This window comes from Nothobranchius furzeri, chromosome 4 (assembly GCF_043380555.1).
Source record: "Nothobranchius furzeri strain GRZ-AD chromosome 4, NfurGRZ-RIMD1, whole genome shotgun sequence".
NCBI lineage: Eukaryota > Metazoa > Chordata > Actinopteri > Cyprinodontiformes > Nothobranchiidae > Nothobranchius > Nothobranchius furzeri.
In genome coordinates, this window is record NC_091744.1 from 59,151,691 (window position 1) to 59,173,269 (window position 21,579).

The 21,579-nt window shown below is 44.4% G+C and overlaps 1 protein-coding gene across 1 annotated transcript in view; it reads right to left on the minus strand.

Annotated features, from left to right (window-relative positions):
• LOC107388454 (calcium/calmodulin-dependent protein kinase type 1D) overlaps positions 1–18,661 on the minus strand; it is a 33,945-nt gene extending 15,284 nt beyond the window's left edge. The window contains exons 1-2 of the mRNA XM_015963994.3: positions 18,432–18,661; positions 55–186 (exon numbers count right to left, since the gene is read on the minus strand). Coding sequence (XP_015819480.1) covers positions 55–186; positions 18,432–18,526 — 227 coding nt within the window. The 5' untranslated portion in view covers positions 18,527–18,661. The remainder of the gene's footprint in view (positions 1–54; positions 187–18,431) is intronic.
• Between the last annotated feature and the right edge of the window lie 2,918 nt (positions 18,662–21,579).

The window sequence follows — 21,579 nt, forward strand, 5'->3', positions numbered from 1 at the left end:
AAGCGCTGCTCTTCTTTTTTAAACACCTTCATCACTCAGTCATGCTGCACCTACTTCCTGAGAACGGCGATTTCGTTCTCGATGCTCGTCTCCTTCCCCTTCAGGGCTTTCTTTGGAATGCACTTGATAGCAACCATCTTTCCTGTGACCTTCTCCTGAGCCATCACCACTTCAGAAAACGCACCGCTGCAAGAAACAAAGAGAAATACACATTAAAGTCCCATTTGTTACCAGCTCAGACAATATTGACATATAGTCAGGGGCACTGAGAGGACAGAGTACACAAACAGCATATTGTGAATATTTACTGAGAACTGACTAAGTCTACGCATGTGGTAAGCAGCCTGCTGTGCAGGGCTTATGTGCAGCCAAAAGCATGACAAACACTTTTAAAACCCTCCATTTAGGAGGGCAGACAGTGCATCTTTTCCTCTGCCATATGCCATCAGCGTCTTCCAAACAAATACAGAATTAAGGGAATATTTGTTCAAGCAGTCTATGTGTTGCTATGATACCAGATAGTTGATAACTATTGCTGAGCAGGCACTGTTATCACTTTTTCCCTCACTGCTTTTCCCCCAACAAGCATCTTAAAGATTGGCTTCGTGCCGAGATCTTGGAAATAAGCAGTAATCTGCAACTCTCTGGGTCAAGCTCACAAGCAGCAAGACTTTAAAATGACCAAAGTCTGCACAAATCCTTTTGTGATTTAAATACAAACAAATGAGCTTTAAAATCTCCAAATTGATCTGTAGATCATGCCATTTACAGCTGTGTAAATCTTTCCAGCATGAGCTCAAGCACAAACTTGATTCCACGTAAAGTTCAAAGAGCGTAACCTTTCTTTGAAAAGGTAATAACTGCAGTCTCTAACTCTCCCTGTCACAGCTCTTACACATGCTGCTACCAGGTCAAAATAGACACTTACAAGAGACACAACCTTTTTTTATAATAGTTCTATGGTCGATACAAAACATGTTTAAGAAGTTCTTTGCATTAAAATCATCTCACATAAATTTATTTCAGCACTTTTATTCTTGACATTTTCATTACCTTCCAGAATGAGCCAGTTCAGGGCTCTGTCACTTTAAGAAAATAAGCGGGAGTTGGCCACGCCCACCCTCCCCTATAAGCAGCTATATGCTGAGAAGCTCTGATATCTGGGAGGGGCTCGGAGTAGAGCCTCTGGTCCTCCAGCAGCAGCAGCTTTCTCTTGCACGTCAGAAGTGACTCTTCTATAATTTTTCTATATGTTACGTCACAATCGAGGCCGTTTTAAAATGGCTCATTTAATTCCTACAATCGAACACGGACGTAAACAGTTGGGTTTTTTTTCTCACTTTTGAGTATTTAACGATGCAGTAGGGACCCATATGGCAGCACAAAAGATTTCAAAAGATGAGCTTTGCATAATATGTCCCCTTTAAACTAAAAACGGAATCGTTTTGATAATTTGATAAGCAGTCGATGCATTCTTAGCTTAAACGAGAAAGCATATTAGAACCAGACTGTATTAGAGTTAAAGTCAGTTCAGAGCTGTTTCAATAATGTCCCATCTTGCTGCATGAACACCGTAGGACAGCTGGTGAGATAAAATGACATTGCTCAAATCCTACAGAAGTTAAATTGCATAACTTGCCAAAACCTTAATCCAGACTACGGTTTATCTCAAATTGCTGCAGGAAGGATTATGAGGCTGGAGATTACCCTAAACATACCATACAGACATTCTGTCTGTGATACAACCTCCAACAGAGGGAACATCACAATTAAGCCATGAGCTACAGGAGCTGATGTTCCGATGGCTGGAGCAGGTTTTGCATCACGTTTTACGTCTTTTACATCAGGCGGGGTTTTCATCATTTACCTGTGGGAAAAATGGCTGCAGGCATAGCAATCTATATGGGAAGAAGTCAAGCTGGAAGAGGATTTACAATGTTCTGGGAAAGGCTCTGCTGGTACACTTTGAAGTGCGTGGACTTTAAATATTTAAGGAGAAAAACTCGGGGTGGACCAGCTCTTTTAAAGCTTTGTGAGAATGAGACAAACTGCTCTTCCCCTCACAAGATTATTCTACTGTGAAGCAGAGACACTTCTACCTGATATTGTGTTACAACAACAGCCAGGACTTTTCCTAATTTCACAGCTTGTCATGCCAATATGCCACTTTTTGAGCCTAAGGACGTCATTAACTCAACTGGAGGAATATCTCGGTGTCTTGCTCTCGAGTGACGGACAAATGGATCAGGAATTCATCTTGAGATGAGAAATTAGAGCTTCTATACCCGTCTATCATGGTAAAGAAGGAGCTGAGACAGCTTTCAGTTTACTGGTCCATGCACAATCCAACCCGTAGTCAAGAGATTTGGATTGTGAACAAAAGGATAATATCCTGGATCCAAGGGGCTAAAACCAGCATCCTCTGTGAGGTGGTTAGAATCATTGCAGTGGTCTGTCATGGTGAAGAGAGCTGAGCAGGAAGGCAGAGCTCTCAATTTACTGGCTGATCTGCATTATCTGACCGAACGAATGAGATCACAGATACAAGCACCCTAAATTGAGTTTTCTCCGCAAGGTGTCTGGGGTCTCCCTTAGAGATGAATACAGCTATTGCTGCAAAGGTTCAATCCCCTCAACATCTACGCTTAGACCTAGTTACCACCAAGCAAATGGGGATCTAGAGATAGCATACTTCTCCAAAAGTGCTGATAGGAACGACGGAGCTGCCCAAACTAGAGATGCAATGTGAACAGAAGCACCTTAAAGTCTATCTACAACTTTACCGGAAGCCTTCGCAAAGTGACCAGGATCGGGGATGCTCTCCCACAGCAACATTTTGAACCTTTTGAAGCCTTGACAGTGTTGACTTATTCAGTGCAACATAAAGAGAATTGCAGTAGTCGAGCCTAGACAGTACAAAGACGAACGAGACAATCCCAAGATTGTTTTTTTAAAGCATGGATTTGATCCTGAAAAGGTGTCGGAGCTGGAAGAAGCAGGATCTCAACACTGCATTCACTTGTGCGTTGAACATCAGTGCAGAGTCCAGCCTTCTCTTCAAAACAAGCCAGCTGAGGTGGTCCTGTCATCAGATTACCGTGCATCTCTTTAGAGGTTTTCCAGGCATGTACCACAGACCCATAACTCAGTAGGAGTCCTGTATTACTGGAAAGTGTTGCTGAGGAGAGGGATGTCTGGGTTTCCCTGCTGTATCTGGATCCTCCTTAATCGAACCTTGTAAAACCAGCAGAAAATGGATGGATGGATTGATCCCTGCAACGGAAAATCACCCCTGACCACTCCTAAAAAAGAGGAAAGCAGACGTACTGAAGTGTCACATAAAACCTACCACCGTGGACGCTGGAGGGTTGATTATGTGCACAGATTGTAATCAGTTCCACCAGACAAGCTCTGAACTCAGCACCACAGTCGGCTGCTGTACACCATCAAATCCAAGGTAATCCCTCACTCCTCCATCACACGGAGGGCGAGGGGGGGCAGGGTCAGTCAGAGCCACAGCTCACAAACAGCCTATTGATAAAAAAAACAGCACCTGGCTGCAGGTGTGACGAGATGGAACACAGCCACGACTAACAAAACAGCGTGAACTCAGAGCGTCCGACTCCTCTGACCTGACCTCACTCTGGCACATGCATGTGGGGCAATATGTAAATACAGTCAGGGAGCCGGTGGACTATGTTGGCCCATTACGGCACCGTCTGCCCACCGCAGCTGATACCGCTGAGGACAACGAGCATCATTTCTATTCAGCACACTCCACAGAGTTCCACAGCTGTGTGGACGTCAGTAGAAGTGCAAAATTCCTCAACCATCTGTGCGCCGAGCCTGTCAGGCAACTTGTTTCTGTTGTTCAAGAGGTTGCACTCTGCTTTCTGCAAGAGGACAGACACAATGATGAAAACCACAGGAAACCTGTGATCTAAAGGAGCGTGCTGCTGAGCTCTGCTTCACCCCACCACACTGACAGGCAATAACATCACTTCCTGTGAGTGACAACTTGACACAATCCAAGGCAGCCATTACCATCACTTTGTCAGCACACGATGCCTGACAAACTGGGCCGCAAGCCCCAAACAAGAGGCAGAGAGGGGATCTGGAGGTTTCTGACTCAGCCACAGAGACAGCTGTGACAAATGCTTCCAATTATCTTCTTTCCAAATCTGAAACAAAAACAATGACTATCCATCTGAGGTGAAGCGCATCTGGGCCTGCTTTGCATTACAAATAACTCCTAAATGTTCCTGACCTCGTGTCACAGGCGGCTCAATCGGGTCAGCGCTCTGCGGAATAATAATCTTTATTGAATATTAAATTCCTTGCAGAGCTCTCTGTGCTCACAACCTGATACCACTATGAGCAGAGTGTGACAGTCTGCAGTCACGCAGCGAACACCACACAATGTGCAAAGAGCCACGGCTCTGGGTGAATGCGTCAGCTGTTGCTGCAGATGCAAGGCCAGTCTTATCTAGCAAATTTCTTTGTTCAAGGCCAGGACCTCAGCTGCTTATTCTGAAAGAATAAGACAAATGCATGCTGGTGACGGAAGAGTCTTGTTGCTTTTGCAGGCACAGGTTTGCTTATGGGTATTTGGAACCGGTGTGTGTATTCTGTTGCTACTGCTGAGTAATCTCACTGAATCATCTTGGGTGAGATGCATTACAGCAGCTGGTTATGCAACACAATAGAAATGCTGAGGCCTAATAATCGAGGTGAAGCTGCTGGATGCTGAAGCCTCCTGGTCAAAGTCATCTCTCTACATATATAAAAAACCTGGAAACCAGACAGGAAGTAGACAAAACTAAAATCATAAGAGCACAATTTTGAGCCTCATTTAAACAGCTATGGAGCCAAGTTCCTACAGTTAAACATCGAAGTAAAACCATTTACCCAGCTTTACTCTGCTGCTCTTCCGTGTCAGTTTTCTAGTTGCTAGAAAAAGGCAAACAGACGGACATTATTTATATCCGACAGGGACTCGTTCTGCATAAATCTCATCAATCATCTTCTGAACCATAAAGGTGTTCTAAACAGTTCAAGATGTTCCCGTGAGGAGGATGAAACACGATGAAGAAGCAGCGAAGCATCATTGAATCCACTGAGTGGCTCAAAACACCAACAGAAGATTTCAGGGATTTTGGCACATTTGTTTAGCTGATTCCAGACGTGCATGATCGTCATAGTAACAGGAAAGAATTACAACAAACAAAAAAAAAACACCCAAACACACGTTCCCTCTTGTGCTAAATTAGTGGTTATTATATAAATGAGATTTTAACTCCTCCTCAGATTATTAATGACAGATTAATCAGGTATTTGTTCATGCAGCATTTAGAAAAAGTGTTTGTAGCATCTCCACATCTACAGTAAAACCATGTAACAACCAGTAAGAAAAAGACAGGCGTAGTTTATTTTTAAAAAGTAATCTTTAGTTTTTAATTAGCTCCCAATTTCTTATTATTTATCATATTTTATTTAGCATTTTTTTAAAATGCTTCTTCTGTGGCTCTCCAAACGTTTTTACAGGACTTTCAAAGTTTTTCGTAGGACTTCAGCAGTTTTTTGAGAGGGTGCTCGCTGCAGAACTACAAAGGCGGAGCTGCACCATAAGGTGGAGCTGCACCAGAGTCAGCCCCGCCCATTCACGCAAACTCAGCCTAGCCCACTGACTTCCGTTTTTGTTTTCAACTTTATCGCAAACTGACCTGACCCACATGAATTACGGCTGTTACTAGTTTACAATTGTTAATGCTATGTTCTATGCTCCAATTAAACAAGATAAATATAACTTGCTACATGACAAAGTCTGAATATATCCCGAAATAAAAAAGTTTCTCTTAGCGAATATCTGCCCACAGCCGCTCTAATAAAACTCCTGTACAACAGCATGTACCACAACCATGTGAGTTCTGTTAGTCCAGTGGCAAGATCGTCTGAGTTAAGTTTTGCTTTCCCCTCAGCTGATGCTGGTTCGATTCTCGGTGGGGTCGGCAACAATCTATTTAGCCAGCTGAAACATTGAATTTGTTCATATTTTAGTTGTAATGTTCATTTTCAGCAAAATATTTATGTCTCTACAAGTTCTTTGAATTTGGTCGTTCCTAAACAGCATTTTAGTTGAAACTCTGCTCACAGATGGACTCACACTGGCTAAATAAACGAATGAATAAATAAAAAAAACACATTAGTCATTATATGTTAAACGGCATACCAATAAATTGTTGTAAACATAGTACTGGCAAGTGTAGCTAGAAATGAGGAAAAGAGATTATAGGATATTTCCACTGCTGGGAGGCGAACCCGCGCAAAACTGCACGTCAACCTGACACCATCACCACTACACCACCATATCTGATAAAACTAGGTGGAGTTACATTTTATTATGCTATTTAGTGTGTCTTTGGAGATGGGATGTATGGTTTATTGGCGGTGTCTCAGTAGAAGTCATTTCAGAAATAATTTGTCAGAAAATTCACAGAATATCCAGATTTGAGAACCAAAACCAGACCCGCTTCGGGGGAGGAGACCAAATTGAAGCTGAGATGGGAAGAAAATGCATGAATGAGGCCAAAAATGGCTTTGGCGTGTTTCTTATGAGGAAATGACAATATAACATGATTAAAAGTTCCAAAAGTTAGATTTTTAATTATATGGAACCTTTACAAAAACTGTTCAATTCACTTCTCAACTCCGTCCTCAATCTTGCATTTTTTAGCCATAACACCCTCTTTGGTTCCAGAATGCTATAAAGCCTGACAACTGGAAGGAATTGGACTGACTCTGATAGAATGGGCGGGGCTGATTCTGGAATGGGCGGGTCTGACTCTGGTGCAGCTCCACCTTCTGGTGCAGCTCCGCCTTTGTGGTTCTGCAGCGAGCACCACTTGAGTTTTTTCACTCATTTTTGGTCTGATCTTTAGACCTGACAACAGCATTTGTAGAGTGTGTGCTTGGAAAAGTGATATTTAGCAGATTAGAGTTTAGTGACCTAAGGGAACAAAAAGTAAAAAAAATCCCCTAAATGGTCAGGACCTAAACGTTGGTGTAAAAGAAGCCACAGTCCCAAGAAAGACTGAAGAAAAAACCTACAGAAGGTTGGATAAATTATTGATGAAGTTCCTTTACGAGGATTACAATAAAGTCTGGCAGCTTGGAGGCAAAATAAAATAAATAAACAAAGGACTCAATCAACATTTACCTGACGACAGGTATGAATGAGGACCAAAAGCCTCTACTGCGGCTGTAACGGTAACACAAATATGCCACCATTTCACAACTGAAATGATTCATCAAGTGAGAAATAAGAGTAAAGGTGTCAGCGCGTGGCGGTGAGTGAAGCAGATGCAAGGATCCACATGCGGGTGAGGGAAGCAGGCAGGCAGACAAAACAGCACGAGTAAAAGTATTTAATGATCACACGCTGGACAATGAAACTTGGGGGCCTGCATCTGCAGCAGAGGAGGAGGCGACGACGACGGGCTCTTGGGGGCCTGCGTCTGGCGAGGGCGGGACCGGCGGTGACCTGAGGCAGAGACGCTGGAGGGGACGTCCTCGACTTTTGGACTGGAGGCGGCTGCGTCGACCACGGGGCTGGAGGAGACGGCGTCGACCTCTGGAGTGGATGAGGGGTCGACCTCAGGACACGAGGGGGCGTCGACCACAGCACTGGAAGAGGCGTCGACCACAGCACTGGAAGAGGCGTCGGCCACAGCACTGGAAGAGGCGTCGGCCACAGCACTGGAAGAGGCGTCGGCCACAGCACTGGAAGAGGCGTCGGCCACAGGACTGGAAGAGGCGTCGGCCACAGGACTGGAAGCGGCTTCGGGTCCCGGGGTGTCGGCTTCTGGACCGCCGACTTCTGGACCGGAACCGTCGACTTCTGGAGTGGTGGCGGAGCCACTGCAGGAGGAGCTGCCAACTTCTGGACTGGCCGGCCCGAGGGAAGAGCCTCTTGGGTCACCGCCGGGACCAGAGCAGACCGAACTGGAGGCGCCGCAAAGTTGGGAGAGCAGGGAGGACAGACCGTCCAGCTGGAGCTCCTGGAGACTGAGGATCTGATGGAGTTGGGCCAGCTCAGCTCGGAGACCGGTGAGCTCTGCTGGGTGGACCGCGGGCTCGCTCCTCTGGCCCTGAGATGAGGGAGTTGCTGACTGGACTGAAACCTTCTCCTGGTGATTCGGGGAGGATAGGGTGTCCAGGTGGGACTCCTGGAGGCTGACGAGCTGACGGATCCGGCCAAGCTCCGCCTCGAGACCGGCGAGCTCTGTCAGCTGGGCTGTAGGCGTGGTTCCTCTGCCTGCAGATGAAGGAGGCGCTGATTGGACCGGAGACGGGACTGCTGGTCTGACTGGGGGCGGGTCCAAGCCGGGGCAGCGGCGAGCTCGCGGCTCCGTCCTGGGACACAGGGTTGCGGTGGAGCCCGGCATCCTTCCCCACGCCGTGGGCCAACTCCGGGGAGCACACAGCCAGTCTGGTGCCCACGTAGCAGGAGCGGTCTTGCAGCGTCTCCCGGTCCAACCTCTCATCTGGCTCCAGGAGGGTGGAGAGGATCGTAGAGGCTGAAGTTCGGTGGCGGCGTCTGCGGCGAGACGACGCCGGAGGAGGAGAAGCCGGCCGGTGGTCCGAGGAGAGAAATTGGAGCAGGCACTCCCAGGGGAGAATCTCCCCGCTGGATCCTTTAGTGAGGTGGATCATTCTGTCAGCGCGTGGCGGTGAGTGAAGCAGATGCAATGATCCACATGCGGGTGAGGGAAGCAGGCAGGCAGACAAACAAACCAGCACGAGTAAAAGTATTTAATGATCACAAGCTGGACAATGAAACAATGATCCACAAAGAGACACAAAACTGAAGGGGTTTAAATACAAGAGGGCTGGGAGCTTGGGTGATTGGAAAACGAGAGGCAGGTGGGAGCAATTAACGGAGACGCAGGCTGAACCAAATGGGGAGACAGGACAGGGTGTGACAAAAGGAGCCCTTTGTTTAATAAAAATTGAACTTTTCTCATTCTTTTCTTTCAGATGTTTCACAAATCAGAAATCCAGCAGCTCTCCCAGTCCCAAACACAGCTGCAGGGAACTGCAGGCATCCTTCCAGTTTTATGGCCCTCGCCTCTGGAACAGTCTGCCAGAGGACCTCAGGGCCGTACAGAGTGTTCTTGTTTTTAAGGCCAGGCTAGAGACTCACCTTTTTAGAATATCTTTTAAGTGATTATGATCTATTTTAGCCTGTTTTTACCATTTTTTATATATTTATCCGTGCTTTATTACTTACTCTTTTTAATTAAATAACACATATTTTCCTATATATTTATTTTAACTTGTCATAATTATTAGTTTTAACCAGTCTTAATACTTTGTTGTACAATATTTTATAAAATTAATTATATGTTTCTACTTGGTTATCTTTTATCACTGTGTTTTATTTTTATTTTTATTTATCAGCTGTTTGTTTAATTTGTTTCTTAACTGTTATCTTAGTCTCATTAGTAAACCAGTGTTTCTTCTGTGGGGGCCGACTGCCCCGGGGGCAGCGGTGGGCTGTGGCGGTCGGGGTGCTTCCCATATTTACTCTTGCCAAGGTTATTGCTGCCAATCTTGGTGCTCCCGGTGTAGTTGGCTCCTTTGATGGCATTTTTGTCTTGTTTGTATCCACTACATCTGCACTCAGCCAGCTGCCCTTTCTCTATTACGTGTGTGTGTGTGTGTGTGTGTGTGTGCGTGCGTGCGTGCGTGTGCGTGCGTGCGTGCGTGCGTGCGTGCGTGTGTGTGTGTGTGTGTGTGTGCGTGCGTGCGTGCGTGCGGGAGTTTGCATCTGCTTGGGACGGGATTGAGGGTGGGAGGAGGGAGAAACAAAGGGGATCTCTTATGTGAATCTGTGTGGGAGGGGTGGGAAACCGACTGCTGTCTGTTGTTTTTAATATTGTAAAGCGCTTTGAGCTGCATTTGCATGAAAAGCACTTCATAAATAAATTTTGATTGATTGATTGATCATGATGCACACAAGGGCCACCTTTCAGGAACAAAGCTCAAGTTCAGACAAACATTAAAAACAATTCTTGCTGCTAAACTTTCCCTGGAAGAATTAAGACAATCTGGTTTGAAGCTACTAAACTATTTTTCAGGCAGAAGTTGAATTATTTCACTAATGATGTTTACGGCCCCGTTCAGTTCTGTCCGGAGGACAGCAGTGATGGAGGTGGTGGCCTTCTTCAGAGGGACTTCTACAGTCCTTGTTGCCTAGCTGCCATTTTCAAGGCCTCAGAGTGCACGCCGTGTTTCAGAGAAGGATCAGTGCTCAGATGCAGCAGCTCCCAATAAAAACCTGTCTGTTAATACAAGACACTCATGTCAGAAAATTTCCTTTTTCCTCGTTCGGAGCGACCCGTGTTTGAACTGTTTTTAGCGCTGCACTGGGAACTGACAACAGAACAACGGCGGCACTTCCTCTTAGAAAACAGGACTCTAAAATACATAATAATCCCTTAAAGCAGCTGAAAACACACAACCAAGGCCTGCTTCTGCACGCCTGTCCAGTAACCTGGATGTGTGTGATAAAGTCTTTAGTCACAGCACTGTGCATGTTTGTTTCAAACAGGCTGTTAAAAAGGAAGAGATCAATGCATTCACTTTCATTAGGTGCAGATGCACTGAAGAATATAAAAAAATATGGGATTGTTGAAATAAAAAAGTTCTTTAACCCAGTTAGGGTGTAAATGTTGTGTTTGGGTGATGCAAACAACCTCCAGCGGCTCCTTCTAGCACCAAAAACTCAAGCTGATGCTCTACGAAGAAGGTCAGGTCAGAAAACATGTCAAAGTGTTTTCTGAGAACCATTTCCTCACTTCCTCATATTATTATGGAACAGCAGTTGAGAGGAAGGAGCTGAACTCTGAAAAAGTGAGAAAGGCAAATTAGATCCACTGCTGAACGACTCTATGCCTGATTACAGACAAGTGCGGTGCATTTGCCACAAGACAGGAAGCAAAAGGGTGTGAGGCTCCTGTTGGAGAACATCTGTGCTGTTAAAAACATATTTATTCATAAATGCAGGAGTAAAACAACAACAACTCTCAATCCATAAACAGATCAGAGGCAGATCCTGTGGATCTGGAGCATTGTTGCTCTGAAAACCCAAAACTGGGTTAAGAACTGCCCAAAGCATTTTTAAAACTACAGGATTTAGAGGAACTGTCATCTGAGAGGGTGAAATGTGGCTGGGGAAGTAATACTTGAATGGTTATAATAATGTCGATTTAGGACTATTTCCATATGCAGAATGCAACGGTAACATGACATAAACTGTTAAATAGCTGTTTGTCTCTAAAACATACTCTCACTGGCCACTTTATTGAGTACACCTTGCTAGTATTGGGTTGGACCCCCCTTTGCCTTCAGAACTGCCTTAATCCTTCATGGCATAGATTCAACAAGGTACTGGGAACAATCCTCAGAGATCTTGATCCATACTGACATGATAGCATCACACAGTTGCTGCAGATTTGTCGGCTGCACATCCATGACGTGAATCTCCACTTCCACCACATTCCAAAGGGGCTCTATTGGATTAAGATCTGGTGACTGTGAAGGCCATTTGAGGACAGGGAACTCATCAGACCAGGCAACATTTTTTCCAATCTTCTATTGTCCAATTTTGGTGAGCCTGTGCGAATTGTAGCCTCAGGTTCCTGTTCTTAGCTGACAGGAGTGGCATCCAGCGTGGTCTTCTGCTGTTGTAGCCCATCTGCCTCAGGGTTCGAATGTTGTGCGTTCAGAGATGCTCTTCTGCTCTAACCAGTCTGGCCATTGTCCTCTGACCTCTGACATCAACAAGGGATTTTCGCCCACAGAAGTGCTGCTCACTGGAAGTTTTCCCTTTTTCAGATCATTCTCTGTAAACCCTAGAGATGGTTGTGTGTGACAATCCCAGAAGATCAGCAGTTTCTGAAATACTCAGAGCAGCTCATGGCACCAACAACCATGCCACATTCAAAGTCACTTAAATCACTTTTCTGCCTCATTCCGAAGTTCGGTTTGAACTGCAGCGGATCATCTTGACCACGTCAACATGCCTAAATGCATTGAGTTGCCACCATGTGACTGGCTGATTAATAATTTGTGTTAACGAGCAGCTGGACAGGTATACCCAATAAAATGGCCAGTGAGTGTAGTTATGGGTAACAGTATTATGATGCAGGGTTGTTTAAGGAGATCAGGTGTGAGTTTAGTAAGGCTGTGTGTGCTCACAGAACTGGGTCACCTTGAATAAACTAAATGACAACATTTCCTGTTCTGACATTAAAAGCAGTTTCCAAGATGGCACCCAGTGAAATGACTGGATTTTTCAAACTCCAAAAGAGCAGCTGAAATGTTGTTTTATACACAGACTAACCACCACAAAAAAACATGACAAAGATAAGCTGAAAAAGAATGAATTAGTTTGACTTTTTATTCATGGATTACTGGAAGTCATGAATATTTCACCAGAAATGAAATGTGACATTGAAATAACTTATCAAAACCACGACAGCAAAGTCATAATTAAAGCTGCAGGGGATCAGCTGGAGCCACACTAGGAATAAAGGTGCAGCCATGCTGTAAACTACAACCAGAGGTATGAAGTAATTAAAGAGTTAGTTAGTGGAAACCAGTCCCCCCATTTCAACCCTACCCCAACATTTAGCAGGTTCATGCCAAAAAGTAAAATTGCAATCCAGAGTTTAGCCCTTCTCCAGAATTATGTATGATTATTTAGAAACTCTTAATTGTGATGGTCTTCCTCTGTACTTTATATAATGAAGGCAATATGTCAATTTTATTTTCCGCTAAGCCCGCCCCCGTCTCCTAGAGCTCCATGTTATTTTTGATTGAGCACCGTTCAGCATTAGCCAATAGCGTTAGACATCCGCTTACACACAGATGTCAATCACAGAGCGTGTGTGAGCGTTTGAAGATGTGATGCCGCGTTAGCCAAAGGACAAAGTAGTTTCAAAATATACGTCTAAGAATAAACAGCAAAACGTGAGGATAGGAAAAGTAAAACAATGTGTTTTAGCCCTGCTGCTCGGCTAGAGGTTCACGTTCAGGAACGAGAGGCGTTGCTTCCAGTCGTAATCACGGGAGTAGAGAGAGGGGCTTAAGGTGTGATACATTTTTCAGCCTTTAAGCTTGGTTTATGCTTGATGCAAGGATGGAACGCGTGTCAGAACTGGGAACGTACTCTAACCAATTTCCTACCTGTGCAGCCAGTGAGCCAATATTCTCCCAGACTATAGGGGGCAGCATGAGGCTCTGCAGCAGTGGTCCGCAAATGGCGGCCCGTGGGCCACGTCCGGCCCGAGAGCCCTCTCTTTGTTGCCCCCAAACCCGGCGCGCACCCCCCACCCCCGACGGCCGACCGGGAGGTGTATGATAGATAAAGCTGAGGAAAATAATCAAACAATCAATGCATGAGATGCAGACATAAAAAGATTCTGCATCATAGAAGAGGACCATAATCAATTATAGTGGAATGTGGTTTTGTTATTTTAACGGCGGCACCAGTGCAGCATCCACATCTGTCAGAGCGGTGTTCTCCACATTTACCGGGTAAGAAACTTTGGTCCACCTTTATGTGGTACTACAGGGCTGAGCGCTGGAGTTGTAACCTGAGACCGAACCCAAATCCAATCAGCCAGATCGGTTCTGTTGGATTTGGGCCGTGAATTATGTTAATTGAGCGGGTTGTCACGCGGCACGCTCTGCTTGCTCGATCAGCGACTGAGGGAGAGAGAGAGAGAGAGAGAGAGAGAGAGAGAGAGAGAGAGAGAGAGAGAGAGAGAGAGAGAGAGAGAGAGAGAGAGAGAGAGAGAGAGAGAGAGAGAGAAAGAGAGAGAGAGGATCGGAGGACGCTCCTCCAAACACGTATTATTATTTTCATAAGTTAATTATTGTTTCTCCTGGAAGCGCTCAGTCAGACCGAGTGTTGTGATGTCGGGAGATCCGGTCTTGGGGAGGGGGCGGGGCCAGTGAAGGCGGCTGCAGCGTAACTGTCTGTCTCTTTTATTTAGGGACACGGAGAAGTTAAAAGGAGAGAGAAATAGAAGATAGAAGTTCTTGTTCCTCTTTATTCTTTTGTTTCATGATGATAAACTGATGTTAAATTCAGCTGAAAGATAAACTGGGAGGAAGCTTTGGTTCATTTTAAGTTACAGGAGGTCTTGTCTCCTATCTGCTCCTCCAGAGACAGCATGGACATGAGGGTTACATGGTGAGGGTCCCACAGCCGAGCTGGAGGGGGACAGGTGTTGTCCTTTATATTGCAAGCTTGTGTGTTATGTGCATTACAGCCAGGGATCCAAACAGCCCGCCCCCGCCCGGCCCTCTTGCTTCTGGGTCATTTTTGTGAGTGGCCCTCGGACCATTACAATTGAGAACCTCTGTCCTATGGGTTCCTGGCACTTAATTCCTACTTTTTTAAGTGCTTCGAACTGAGAATTTCAGAAAATTTGTCCAGGAACAAAAAGTCATAAATGTGAGTAGTTTGTTTAAAAAATGTAAAGAAAAATTCCAAACAGAATGAAATTATGTGGTGTGATTTATTTAGTTTGATATTAATAATTTTCTTTAACAAACAGTATGCCTATATTACATTATGATACCTGTTTATATGAGATTGTAATCATTTATGTTTGCTATGAAAGTTTTTAAATCTCTTCTTGGGGCGACGGGTCAAAATTAACCTTTTGTTCATGTTCACAAACATGTTTTTCATGTGTTGTTCATCAACACGTACTGTCCAAAATAAAATTAAATTAAATGAAAATGCTAATATGTCAGGACACCTCCAAGAAGGAACCAACACATCCATCAGCTAATTAACATTTGGAGACAACTCAATTCAAGATGCCCACCACAGCTAACTGATATCAGCAACAAAAATGGCTTTAAGTCTGTGTAATCTGGCATGGTAGCAGCTTCAAGTACACGGAGTGCTAATAGAAAACATAAAATCAGCTATAAGGCCATCCTCTCTCAGCACCTTAGCTTAAATCACAGGTGTGAAAGATGGTGGAGTAGGGCTGGATGATAATTCAATAGTTCAATATATCCATCGATAGACACGTGTTGCGATAGACAAAAAAAATGAGTCGATAAAACTTTGATAAAAGTTTCCTTTTTTTCATTATAACCTAGCAGCATACTAGACTCACTACTTACTCCTAACCAATCAAAACCACAGGGGCATGCTAGTCACCAGGCCCTCCCCTTCTCAAGCCAAAACCGATCATGATGCCTCAGCGAGAAGAGGCGGAGAAAAAATAATAACACCGAAACTAAAATGGCCACGGCTGCTCATAAAATATATTTTCTACAATTTATCAATATCGATCAATATAAATAAATTGATATCGATACACTTTTTTCTATATCGTCCAGCCCTATGGTGGAGGACATCAGTCAGGTTAAAGTGTATGTTAAAAACTTTTATTCTTTAAATAAGGTATTTTGTTAACCAAATGAAAACTAAACGTCAAAAGGCCAGGCTCTATTTGAGTGGTATTACAGGCAAAGAACACAAAACCTCCACGGTGAGTGCTAATCCTGCCTCAAGCTTTACATCAACAGCACTAAGCCCGCTGGGATGTGGGAACATACATGCGGTCAGGTTATTTAATTCAGTTCCTCAAAGTATCAGCAGCTTAAGGGTCTGAAATTAGCTCCAAGGCAAGAGGAGGCCTAGTGTGGATGGTGGAGATCTCATTATGTATCTTAAACAGGAACGTGTGGAAGAAGTGACACTCCCGCTGCTGCAAAACTATTGATATCTAATCTGTTCACTGTTTTGTTTGTTTTTTTTATAAGAAAAGGGAAAACAACAGAAATGTTGCTCAACCTAGCAAGTTTCAACCTACAGTTACCAGGTGGAACAAGAAGAAGAGGAGGGGGATAATCTGTCTCCTCCTCTTCCATTTTTAATCCTCGAGGCGAGCAAAGCTGCAGGCTTGCTGGGCTTTTCTAGCCCACGTGTCCTGCTGGGAACCCCGCTGTGAGGCAACAACCCTTCGCCTGATTAAGACACATGAACAAGGAAAGGGACCTCTCTTAAAGTCAGACAGGACGCTGAAACAACATGAAGCCTTGAAGGCCAAGTCGCGACAAAAGAGGAGATGTCGTCGTGGGCGAAGGTTGCGCGTTCCTCCAACCTGACTGCTAAATCACAATGATTCACTGGTGTTACTCACAGGCTCCTGAAACACAAATGAAAGCCTGGAGGAAATCAGAAGTGCCTCCAGGTAAAGAAGCTCAATCCAACAGCTGAAGAGTGGAGTTTGCGCTGTGAATCACCAACCTGTAACCTTCTGTTCAAAAAGCAGCAGAACGGGAAGTCAGACTGAGCAGTCTCACGAAATGAGATGGTGAGAAGAGCCAGAAGGAGGGAAAGGTTCCCACTAGATAACTCTGCATTACTTAGAAGGGAAAATCTGCATTTTCTTGTTAATTACAGATTCAGCATTAGCCACTGAGAGAAGGAGCCATTTCTGCAAAGACTGACACCGGCTTTTGGGGCCAAATCAAAACAAACGTATTCCCTAAAGGCGAGGCTTCTTCCCAGCACAGGCCCTCCATTGAATCTAAATAACATTACATATTTTTCTCAGCCAAGCAGGACAAGATGCGTCTTTAGATGGAAAAGTGTGCCACACAAATGTTAAATACGCCATTAAATGTGTGATAACACCTAGCAGCATCACGGAGCTTGACAAGGCACGTTCAGGGGAACACTCTCAGAGTCTCTGTTGGAGGAAACAGCTCAGAACAAGGCAGCTCTGACAGTATGCAGACAGAAATAAACTCAGGAATTTGACTGTTCTGAGCTCAGAGAGACTAAAGTCAGCCAAAATGGACTCCAAAACCCACTGCAGAGCAGCTCTCACCGCTGTTTTCAGCAGAAAGAAAGGAACAGAAAGCCAGACATAATGTTTTTGTCTGTCCAGATCTGTTTTGCTGTTTGAAGAAGAGAAAGAGGCTGAGTACAAAAGTCCCTGCAGATGGTGCCAGCATTTCAGAACCAGTTTCATTATTTTGTGATTGCAAATCCATTTTTACAAAAATGAGCCAGGCCACAGATAATAGATGGCTGCATAGGGTGTTGATGGTAAAATTATATTAAAAAAAAAACAGCAAACTATTAGCTTCTTTTATATATTTAGCATCAAATATTCATAATATTCAAAAATAAAATCTAAATATGTCAAGTTTAATTTAATTATTAAGAATTAAAAAAAAGTTTAACTACTTCTTCTTCACCAGTGTTGAGGGGAACTGGTACCTGACTCCTCATTAGGCAAGAGGCGGGGGACACCCTGGACAGGTACCAAAGGGACACAAACACACACTCATATAGGGACAAGTTAGAGTCCTCAATTAACCAGATCAGTTTTGTCATCAAAAGGACTTAGATGTTAGGAGATGTTTCTTTTTTTGGTAGATTATTTCTATCATAAATATTTACTTTAAAACTCCCACATTTAGATTTCAGCACTTTAAAGCAACAATGTGTAATTATTACCATTAATTTCTAGAAATATCCATCAAAATGTTGTTGAAAATGAAATGATGCCCAGTTGTTGAAAAATATTAGCAGCTTTATAACTTATAACCATAAAAATCTGGTCTAAAATACATGGGAGCAGGTCTAAGTCTCTCGGCGACGCCATATTAGATGCCATGCTTCCTTCTACGGGAGCCCATGAGGATGAAATGCATTTACTGATTTGTAAGAAACGGTTACAAACTTTCGCCATTCTTAAATGTTGTTTAACACATTTACCTCTTCACTTGTTGCCAGTGATGAAAGGGAGTCTGATGTGCTTGTTATTTTGCTGAAGTTTGAACTCCTCCGGCTTTCTGACCCTAATGGGCATCCGTTGGTAAGGTCTTACTCCAACACAAAAATACTGCTGCTTGCTGCTAACGATTTATTGCCCCTTATGGCCAAGAAAAATACACACTTTAAACTATTCAGATTTATTTACACTTCAGTTACATTTTACATATTATATTTTAGATTTAAACGTTTAGACACATTCCTCTATAAATGTGGTAGAGACGTGATTTTGAAAAACGTATTTTACTATTTAAATGTACTGTTTTACAGTCGGCTCCCCATACACATGCTGCAGTAGTTCTGAATGAACTGACAAAAAGAACACTACGCAGCTGTTGTTTATTACAAGGCTACTGAAGCATCTATTGAATCACCTCCTGTGACTGATGATTACCAGATCCTGGAGCTGCAGCTAAAAAGAAGTTTAAACACATTCAACAGTCTGCTCGTTTCCGTTAGCGCCACAGTGTGGTATTGTTTTCTGACGCTCAAATGGGTGCAAACTTTAGGATGGCCCGAGAGGCTGTTCTTGTCTTGCGTTACTCACGTTCCGAGGACTTCCTTGAAGTCGAAGATCTTCTTGATGTCATCTACATGCTTTTTCCAAGACCCGTGGCTGGACTCGCCGTTTTCTTTCGCCATGATTACGCACCGGGGGACCAGGAGGAGGGGAGGAGGGGAGGAGACGCCGCTGGAGGATCACCACAGTCAACCACAGAGAGAGAGGCACGAAAAAGAAAAGTACTGTAGTTGTTTGCGCCCAGCTTCCTGGCTATGTGACAGTGTGTGAGTCCATGCGTGCAGCAAGGCGAGCCCATGAGGGGGGAGGAAGGTATGTCCTACCCCCCGAGGTTATTTGACTAATCTGCCTGACGTAGCGGTTCCCGAGCCTGAGCCTCCACGCTGTTCACATTCACAGGAACAACGGGAACCGGGTCCGTGCCGAGCCGAGCCGTGAGGTGAGGTCGGGCAGCTGCAGCTGGAGGATGACACTCAGCAGTGGAGCTGCGGTGCCATCGAGACACGCACACCGACCGCCCTGTGGTTGTTATAGCAATAGGAGTGGGAGGTCCCCGCCTTTCGATCTGACAGCACATGCAGCGGTTCGCATTGCACCAAATCTCAGGTCCGCTGGAAACTCCACATCCTTAGGACCGCTCTCCGTTTTGCATAAATCCAGTGTTGGGCTGCAGCAGATCATGCCTGCTCTTAACTGGTGCACTAATCAGGAACAGGTATTACAGGTACAGAAGTGTCCAGTGGCGGATGTAGGATTTTTCTGAGTACAGGGCCATCAAGGGGCCACAATATTTATACAGGCCAGAGGCAAAGGATAAATGAGTGACAGGACAGGGGCACTTCTGAGGGCCAATCAGATTTCAGCAGGTGCCAAGGCCCATGTTCTCCCACCCTCCAGAATTGCCAATGGGGGGTGCCTCAATGAAAATTGGGGGTGGTGATAATTTTGGTGTGGCAAAGCAGGATTTGTGTGGAAGTCATATGTAGGCTAATAACGAAATGTTGGACGGGAGTTGGGTTAACTTCCTCACCAAGAAAAACATGTTTCACCTTTTTGGATTTTGAGCAACATTAAGGGCTTCACTATAATGTAAATTACCAGCTCAGTGACCTAGTGGTAGGGTGTCTGCTCTGAGACTGGGAGATCAGGGTTCAATTCCTGGTCGGGTCATACCAAAGACTTTGAAAAAATGGAACCCAATGCCTCCCTGCTTGACACTCAGCATTGAGGGTTGGATTGGGGGGTTAAACCACCAAATAGTTCCCGAGCGCGGCCGTGTTTGCAGCTGCAGCTGCAGCTCACTGCTCCCGCAGGGGATGGGCCAAATGTGGAGGACAAATCTCGCACACACATTAGTGTGTGTGACAACTGGTGGGACTTTAACTTTAATTGTAATAAAATAATAATTGTAGTAACATTAAGGTAATGACAATGCAATGTAATAATGTTATGCACTTTTCTTCAAACATCTCCATATTTGTTTTTTTTCTTGTAGAGACTTAAAATATGCTCTTCCAACTTAATGACCAGGCAGGAAAAGAGACATGTCTTGGTTCTGATTTAGCAGAGGTTTTGTGCTTAAACAACACAGCAGCCATCCACTAGGGGACATTTTGGTTTCTTTCAGCTTCAACCTCCACATTTAAGCATCCATTCATCCATTGTCTGAACCCGCTTTGTCTACGTAGGGTCGCGGGCGGGCTGGTGCCTATCTCCAGCAGTCAATGGGCAATCAGGTGGGGTACACCCTGGACAGAGAGCCAGTCCATCGCAGGGCAACACAGAGACACACAGGACGAACAACTATGTGCACGCGCTCGCGCGCGCGCACGCACACACACACACACACACACACACACACACACACACACACACACACCTAAGGACTATTTAGACAGACCAATTAACCTAACAGTCATGTTTTTGGACTGTGGGAGGAAGCCGGAGTACCCGGAGAGAACCCACGCATGCACAGGGAGAACATGCTAACTCCATGCAGAAAGATCCCAGGCCGGGAAGCAAACCCAGGACCTTCTTGCTGCTAGTCAACAGCTCTAACCACTGCGCAGCTGCGTAACACAGACATTTCATACATAATCCTAACAAACAACCATTTAGATGTTTTTTTTAGATTGAAATGTAAAGTTGTATAAACTGTTCCCATGGGAAACTAAGGAGTTTTTCCTGTCTGTGCTCATGAAAAAGACCAGATCCCAAATGACTCAGATTCTCAGAACCCAACTCAAGAGCATGACACTGAGTTGTTTCCTTTGGCTGCGGTTCATCTTCAACATAAACACTTATAGGTTACAGTTCCAAATCACATAAAATTAAAACTTTCTTCGGCTCCTTTACCTACTCATTAGGTTAAAAACATGTAATGAAAAGTATTTGCACAACAAAGGAAGAAAAATGTAATTAACAGAAACTTATAAAATGTGATTTCAGAGTAAATTCATACAAAAGTACCACAAAACGGAGAAACGGGGTGATTATGGGTTAACTGAGCACGCTTTATGTTAAAAAAAATGGAAGATTGTCATTGAGGTGCTTCCAGGTTCTGAACAATGCAACACAATAGCATCCTCTACTTTACCACAAACACGTGAAAAATCACGACTACAACTTCACTTTTTAAGTCGTGCTGGCGGAAGTAGCTTGTTGTGTGTAGTGCATGCTGTGCTTCTGTCTCACAAGAGGGATGACTCCTCTGTTGCTGCTTTTATGTTTTCCCCAATGGTGCTCAACGTTTGGCTGTAAAATATGCTCGGACAATCAAGAACAAAGAGAAGCTGGAAACTGAATCCACTCGAGTCATTTCTTCAAGTACCGGAGAGGTCATTCAACAAAATCTACATATTTATAGTCCTTGCAGTTTGTTCAAGTCTTTTATTTATAATCTGAGGTCGTTTCAGGTACGCAAGCTCAAATCTCCAAAAGGTGTAAGGAGAAACAAATCATTTATAGGAGAGCTTTAAACACCAAAACATCTGCATTGGTCTCTAATAAAAATGAATGCCTTGTGATTCAACCTCTGTGGGGGAAAAAAAGCTCTGGTACTCCGGTTTCAGGAACTAGAAATGTGCCTGATCAGAATTTTAGCGTTTTATTTCCTAATATTTGGACATCTCACCTCTATTGGCTGACAAAACTCTACCACTTACTCAGTTCATTC